Below are 7,742 nucleotides of genomic sequence, written 5' to 3' on the forward strand. Positions count from 1 at the left end.
AAAAAAAGAAAAAAAAAAGAAAAGAAAAAAAAGAAAAAAAGAAAAAAAAAGAGATGAGTCATAAACTCTGTAAAACACATCGGAAAACGAAGCAGGTGTGAGAAAGCTGGGTGTAAATTCGGTATTTCAAAAATTGCAGTACACGGATACACACTCTCGTATTATATATGTGTGTATAACAGATATACACGTACGGTCATCAAATATACCATATATATTATATATACACAATTTGTCATGACTACACACACATAGGTGTACTTAAGAGCATACACATATGCATGTGTGCTTTAGTTTTAATGAACTAAAGAAAAGAAAAGAAATGCAAGAAAAAGACAGGAAGGAAGGAAGCCATTTGACAGGGAAAGAAGCTGAACTTCCAAATAAACCGGTGTGCTTATAAATGCATATGTGTCAGCACATGGACACACACACGCACACACACACGTTAGAATTCGTTAGAACATCCTGCTTTTGTTTTCTTCTTTTTCCCCAGGCTACTAATAACTTGAAAATAGCTCAAGGACAGGATTTTTCGAAGTTTTTGGGGAAATTTTTTATGAAGAAGCTACAGTAATTACTATGTCGCCTAGGAGGCATTCTCGAATGAAAGCTAACGTAATACACGCTTTCCCAGCTACTCCTGAAAATTGTTGCTATGCTAAAAACTGTTCTTCCCAAATAACTCGAAAGTCACTTAGCAACTCAGTGTAATTAATCAGTTCAAGCAAATAAATACGACGAAAAAGCTACCCTATAAAGTATTGTAACTGGGCTAAGGCTTATTAGACTTGGTAGGTATCCGAGGATGGATTAAACAATTTCTTCCGCAGCTTCAGAGCATGTATTCTGGACATGTCCCACACCTTTCCACCTTCACGGGCTRCTCTGGTTATGCTTTAACAACATATTTTGCTTTACCATTAAGTAAGTGACTGTTTTCGAGGCAAACGACGACTTGCTAAATTTGTCTAGTGTAGTGGCACAGGCTCTGTGCATAAACTGGCATGGTGCATTTCCATCACTGACCCAAGTTGGAAACAAAATAGAAAGCAACAGTTTTTCGACATTAGCAATTCGAAAATGAGGAGGAAAATCATATTTCAAAATCATATACGTTCAGCAGAATAAAGTACAGATATCAACACGGATAAATAAACACATATAGGCAAGGTAGATACGAGATATGTACACATACATCGGTAAAGCATATGAAGTGTCCTATGCCACCTATCTATTTCCAAATACGCCGAATTTTCGAAAACCTGTCCCTGATTCAGACGCCTGTGATTTCCACGTGGCGCTGAGAAACAGTGGTGCTGCGCCGGGTGCGCTTTTGCGCGGAGCGGGCGCGCAGGCACCGCCGTGGCTCCGGGCCCCGCACGCCGCGCACCACCTCCGCGCACAGCCAAGGCAGCGGCCGCGGCCGCGTCTCCCCGGAAATTATCCCCCGTCCCCGGCGGGGGGCCCTGCCAGCCGCCCCGGCTGCCCCGCCGCGGAGCGGGCCTGGCACGGCTCAGGGCGCTGAGGCTGCAGCCCTGGCGGGCGCGGAAGGCGCGCTACCGGGCGAGGAAGCGCGCATTTCCTGGCAGGGCATGCGGGAGGCTCGCACGGCCCTGCACGGCCCCGGCCCGGCCTGCCCCGGCCTCGGCCCCCGGCCGACCCCCACTCCTGCTCCGAAAACACCTGTTTAGGCTTTAAAGTTACGCGCGCGGCCGTGCGCAGCGGGGGCCCGAGGCGCGCAACCGCCACCGCGCGCTTCAGCTGCCGGGGAAGGAAGGGAGAAAAAGGTGGGGAAATAATAATAAAAAGAGGAGGTGGGAGGGGGGCTGTTGCTAGAAGAAGCCTCCGCGGCAGGCGCCGCGCGCCCTGCTGCCCTCCTTCCGCGGCTCGCCGCGGAGAGCCGGCCGCCGCGCCTTCTCCGCGCCACACCGCGCCCCGGCCGCCGCACCCGGGGCGGTGATAGCAGCAGCCGCGGTGGCCGCAGCGATAACGGTGCTGACGGCGGCGGCAGCGGTGACAGGGTGCTGGGGGGCGCCGGGGACACAGGTGGCAAAACGGGGCGGGGAGGGCGGGGGAGCGGCGGCGCGCTGCGCTGCCCGGTGCGCGGGGGCCCGCGGCCAGCCCGGGAGAGAGCCGAGTCCTTACCGGGTCGCGGCGCTGCCCGCCTGCAGAGGAGCCCTGGAGGGTCGCTGTAATCCATTTTGCGCCCGCGTAGCAATCCGAGCCGCGGAGCAGAGCGCAGTAGCGGGGGCGACAAGCGGCGGGCCAGGAGTGGGGGGCGTGAGGCGGCGCGGGGCTCCGCGCAGCCCCCCGCGGGCGCGGGCAGGGGCACGTCGGGGGTGCGGGGCAGTGTCGCCGCGGCGGCGGCGGGAGCGGCCGCGGGCGCGGGGGAACCGCGGAGCGGCGGGGAGCGGGGCACAGACACCACGGCGACTGCCATACACCTCCCGGAGACAAAGGTTAGGGAAAGAGGGGCTGCGCCTCTCCGAAGGCAGAATGCAGGGGAAAATTCGCCAGGGAAATCAGGGAAAGGCCATGAAAGCGCTCGCTGCCTGCACATGACCAGCCGCAGCCAATGACGAGCCCAAATAGGTCATAAAAAGGTCTATTACCAAGTTGTAAATTTTCTTCAAACAAAAAGGAATTTACTGCAATTCCTTGCGGATTTTGCACATACTGCTTCCCAGCGCCATGTTTCTTTCGCCTGCGCGCTGCGCTTTTATTTACCCGCTCGGCCCGCCCGCGGCCTGCGCGCTCCGGCGCGGCGGCGCGGCCCCCGGGCGCGGGCAGGGGCGCGGGGGCTCCGCGCCGGCGGGGGGCACAAAGCGGGGGCTCCCCCGGCCCCGCCGCGCTGCCCCCGCGTCCCTGCCCGCAACGAAAAGGGGCTTCAGCCCGCCTTTCGGGCCCCCCTCCCACGCTAGGTCGTAAAAGAAAACATATTTGCTTTAGCGCCCACTACTGAAGCCGAAGTCGCCGCCGACCTAAAAATAGCCGGAGCCGAATTAACGCCTTTTCCCTAACGGGAGGGCTGTGGTTCCCACAGGTTGCCCGGGGCGCAGTCGCTGAGCTGGGCTCCCTGCACCCTTCCCGGGCTGGGGTACGCCTCCACCTCGCATACACGTTTCCCGAGGCCCTTTGGACTTGGAGGGAGCAAACGAATGGGCAAATTTTGTTCCTTAGAAAATATTCGAAATGGTTAAAACCTCCCCCGTGTCCACAGGGAATGCTCGGCTCACAGGCTGAGAACTGTGGGTGTTTCTTGCTCAATTTTTGTTTTGGAGAATAGAAACACCTCTCTCTCCATCGAGAGCCTCCATGTGGATAGTATCTGTCTGGGAAATAGAGCTGACAAAAATAATCTTTCCTAAAGATTTATTAAAAAAAAAAAAAAAAGGAAACATTACTATAGCCAATTAGACATTAGAGAAAAGCATCGACGTGCAATATGTCCCCTAACAAAGACATTGGGATTTTTTCCGGTTATTTTGAAGTGCATACGACCGGGCAGAGCTGGACGACGTGGGAGCAGAAATATTTCGCAGAAACCAAAAGTGCGGTATGTCTAAGCTGCAGCATTAAGAAACGGCTTCTCTTCGCCGCTGCTGCAACGACTCGCACATCTCCAGCATTTCCCTGCCCAAACACCGCTGCTTGCTCCGTAGCTCGATGGCCCCAATTTTACGGGAAGGATCATTAACCGCCCGGGCCAATTCCTGCCTCACTTCTCTTTTTCTTAGCAGGACTCCAAGTAGAAACAAGGGAGAAAACACAGCTGTCAGATGGTAAATACTGTAATAAGTACAGAGAAAGACAGCTTTTTTACTTGAAGAAATAAGATATGGACACYCCCGTTGCTGCTAGGCCTGTGCAAATGGTGTGTGCACAGGGGAGTTAGCTTGCTTCTTTGTGRCTGCGTTCCCAGTCTGCCCCAGGAAAGCAACGCTAACGGAAAATTCATCGAGAATATTTTAATTTTATTCTCTTTGTTCGAAAAATAAAAGCAAGTACGACAGCAGCTCATTTCCGAACAGATATTCGCCTAGGAAATTCTTCATTCGGATATATACGTCTCCGTCATATATTTTGCCAGTGCAGCCAGCACCCACCTCGATAGGATTTGCAGGAGGCAGAATCAAAATGGCCTTCTGTGCAACAGGGCCGCCCTGTATTGCTCTGGTTCAATAAACCTTGGCCATAAACCCAGCAGAAGAGATGCTTATTTTGTGCCCGGTTACTGCACTTCYCCATGCCCCTGGTAGTGGGTGTTATTGCAAAACGCCCTCCTATTTTCTGTTTCASACGACTGAGTTTCCTTAAAATCGCCGCGACTAGACCCACATCCTTCCTGGACACTAGGGGTACTGCTGTATCTATGTAAATTCATGCAGCAAAATGTTTACTCCACGGCTTTGCTCCAGTTTCCACACGTTTACAAGCTTTAACCAATTACGTGATTAAAATAAAAGCAGAACAATAACTTCTCCCGCTTGTGCCTCCCTTCAGAGCTGGCGCTTTGCGGGAATTGAAGCGTGCTTTGCATTGTTGCTGGGGYCTGGGGGAAGGAGAAGGGAAAAATAAAGACGTGAACCAAACTGGCCGTTTCAGCCCTACCGGTCGGGCCAAGCCCGAGCCGTTCGCGCGGGGCCGGGCCGCGAARGCGCCCGTCCGTGGAGGGATGCGCCTGTCGGATAACGCGGGGTGCGCGGTCCGCCACAGAGCAGGAGAAAAGGAGATGGAAATAAAAAAAAAAAGAAAAAAAAGAAAAAAAAAGAAAAGAAGGAAAAAATAAAATGAAAAAAGAGGGGAAAAAAAAGAAAAGAGGGAGAGATAAATTAAGGCGTTTTCCTGACGGGAGCGGACCGCTCCTCCTGCGGCGTGCGGGCAGCCGCAGCGACAGCGCGAGCAGAGGCTGCGGCCGGCTCCGCGCAGCGGGGCGCAGCGGGGCGCAGCGGGGCGCGGGGGGCAGCTGGCACGGCCCCGCTCCCGCATGAGGCAAATGGGAACAGCCCGGCCATGGCGGTGCTGCTTGCGCGTGCAGGGAAAATGTGCTCCATTTTTTTTTTCTGTTTGCGCGCGATTTAGGACCGCAGAGGCTCGCAGCGCCTGAGAAATTTCCGTGCAAGGCGGCCAAACCTTTGGGTTTCCCTTCTGGTGCGGGACGGCCCGGGCAGGCCGAGGCCGGGGCCTGGTTTTGGCCGTGCCTCGTGTCGTCGGACSCAAAGCCCCGGAGCGGCTCCGGGCAGCGGCCCCGGCCGCGCCGGCGCGCCCCGCCGCGCGGAGCCCCGCAGCCGCGGAAGGGCGGCCCGGCAAAAGGCCCCGCGGCGCCTGGCGAGGCGGCCCAGCTCGGGGGCCGAGATGCCTGGCATGGCTCCGGGCAGCCCGGGGAGAGGAGGGGGGACCCGCGCCCCCTTCCCCCGAGGGGTCGGTGCCTGCCGGAGCCCGGGCCCCCGGTTGCACAAGGCTTCCGACCGAATGCGCCATGCCGAAATCACCCGGAAACACCCAGAAGGGGTTAGGGGAAAGACAGAGGGAAGAGTTAATACCGAGAAGCCTCTGAAGGTTATTGGGGGAGTCGATTAAATAAAGGGATATCAAGARGCTGATAAATTTTATATCTGAATAAATTTGGTTTATTTAAATCAAATATCAATTGTAGAAGGTTAAATATATTTCTAAGATCTTTTCTTCAAAACTTATTAGATTTATTTAATTTACTCAACACAAGATAAGAACAAAATTAAAATAGTACAAGTGCACTTGTCTTGATTAATAAAGCATTGCTAAATGTCTCGCTTATTGGTACTTATCATTAGGAAGTTTATGTTGTTGCCCGCAATCACCGTCTTTTAACATTGCAAAAATATATATATATTTATATCATTAGAAACGTCTTGCTACAAACTCTGTATCAAATTTCCAATAGGAGCAGATGAACTGTTAAATCTAGATATCGTTCCGAATACGGTTAAAAAACAAAACCAAACCACAAACAAYAGAAGCACCCGAAGCAGCAGGACAAGCGAAGGGACACGGGGGTCACTTGTCCCACAGGGCAGGACCTTTTGCAGCGAGAGGATCGGGCCGAGATGCCGCGATACGGCGCTCGTTATTTTTGATAGACATTCACGAAGGTTTTTAAAGGCAAAATTTAATTCGTCTGGCCTTCAGCTCTTTCTTCTTCCAGATCATGTGCTTCCTTTTTGGCCTCCCCTTCCTTTCCCTCCTGTCTGGAAGCGGGGAATTTGTCCTTGTTGTTCTCTTTTTTCCATTTCATCCTCCTGTTCTGAAACCAGATCTTTACCTGCCTCTCGGTGAGTCCTAGTGCGTGGGACACTTCGATCCTTCTCTTCCTGGTCAGATAAGGGTTAAAAAGGAACTCCTTTTCCAGCTCTAAAGTCTGGAATCGGCTGTATGTTTGTCTTCCTCTCCTCCTACCAGGCGCTGCTGTTTAAAACAGAAACAGAGGATTTTGGTGGTTGCTCTTGCCGTGCAAAACAAGGCGTTCAGCAGCGGAGCCAGAAAGCGAGCGAGGGCTCGGGTCTCTCTAGAAACCCCTCGAGGGAAGCGACACAGAAAACCAGGGGAACAAAACAGAGGATACGGAGAAAATCAGAGCTATACATATGTGTGCAGGAAAAAAAAATAGCTATAGCAGATTCATTAAGCGCCTCCGCTCTCGCCCTGCGTCGGAGTTTATGGGACCAAGTTTAAGGGGTTACTTTATTATCTGGTAACTGGCACCCCCCGGCCCCGCGGCATTTCTGTTCAGTCTCAGAGGGTAGGATCTGGGCGCACGGGTCAGCTACGCCTGGGTGTCTGAAAGGCGAGTTTAAGGCGACTCGTGGTGTGGCAGCCGCTTTCTGCAGGGGTTTCCGTTTGCTTACTGTATTATTTTATTATCACGAGCCATCGCGGTTATAGGACACGCGGAGAGAGGCAGGGAGAGCGAGAGGCAGAGGGAGAGAGCGAGAGGCAGAGAGAAAGAAGCAGGAGGAGGAAAGAAAGTTTCAAACTCAGACGTGAGATGGAAGCAAATTTTTACTGCATCCAACCTTGTGGTCTCATCCAGGGAAACATTTGAGCAGGAGACGAGCTCTGATTTAAGTGGTCTGGTTCCTCGCCAATATTAGCACTGGACGATTTACAGTCAGGATATTGTACCAGCTCGGCCTCTTGCTGTGTCGTAAAAATCTGCTGTCTCTGTAAGTTATCGTATCCGTAAAATTTAGCGGGCTCCCCGTGACAGGTAACCCCGCTGCAGGGGGCAGGAGGCGGAGGCGCGGCGGGGGGAGGAGGAGGCGGCTGGTAGGCGGCCGTGGGGCTCCCCCCGGCAGGGTGGTAAAAGTCTCCGGCGGCGCCGCCGCCGCCGCCTTGTACTTGGAGTACAGCGGGTTGACAAAGTAGGAGCTCATCGGGGAGGGGGCGAGCGGCGGGCGGGAGCCGCGGGGGCGCGGGGCGCTGCTCCCGCCGCCGCCGCCGCCGCCGCCGCCGCTGCCTCTACGCCGCGCTCATGGTGCCGCCGCCGCCGCCGCCGCCCGTGCGCTCCCCTCTCCTGCTCTCCGTGTATGTGGTGACCAGGACTGGAATATAATCGCTCCCAAAATGACCTGCCTCACTGCTTTTACTATTTCCTATTAGGCACACAGCAGCCCGCGCACGCACACGCGCACACACACACACACGCTCATGAGCTCAGGGGGGACTTTTGGCTTCAGCTTACAGTTGCCGCTCCTCAGGCA

General features: G+C 54.0%; 1 protein-coding gene across 1 annotated transcript; it reads right to left on the reverse strand.

Moving 5' to 3' along the window:
• Positions 1–5,606: 5,606 nt before the first annotated feature.
• LOC146600565 (homeobox protein Hox-D8) lies at positions 5,607–7,472 on the reverse strand. The gene is made up of 3 exons (XM_085322555.1): positions 7,357–7,472; positions 7,056–7,258; positions 5,607–6,447 (listed from the first exon to the last, which is right to left on the reverse strand). Exons 1-3 carry the CDS (start codon positions 7,413–7,415, stop codon positions 6,152–6,154), a joined length of 558 nt encoding a protein of 185 aa, XP_085178681.1. The 5' UTR covers positions 7,416–7,472; the 3' UTR covers positions 5,607–6,151.
• Positions 7,473–7,742: the final 270 nt, after the last annotated feature.

The sequence above is a fragment of the Rhea americana genome, unplaced genomic scaffold (assembly GCF_003343005.1).
Source record: "Rhea americana isolate MKP2758 unplaced genomic scaffold, rheAme1 scaffold_12, whole genome shotgun sequence".
NCBI lineage: Eukaryota > Metazoa > Chordata > Aves > Rheiformes > Rheidae > Rhea > Rhea americana.

Excerpts from the sequence above, each read along its gene's own strand:
- LOC146600565 (XM_085322555.1), bottom strand. The coding sequence starts at position 7,415 with ATGAGCTCCTACTTTGTCAACCCGCTGTACTCCAAGTACAAGGCGGCG. Across the intron at positions 7,259-7,356 it reads AAGGCGGCGGCGGCGGCGCC|CGGGGTTACCTGTCACGGGG; the intron begins GCCGGAGACTTT and ends TGCCCCCTGCAG. Across the intron at positions 6,448-7,055 it reads TCCCTGGATGAGACCACAAG|CAGCGCCTGGTAGGAGGAGA; the intron begins GTTGGATGCAGT and ends TGTTTTAAACAG.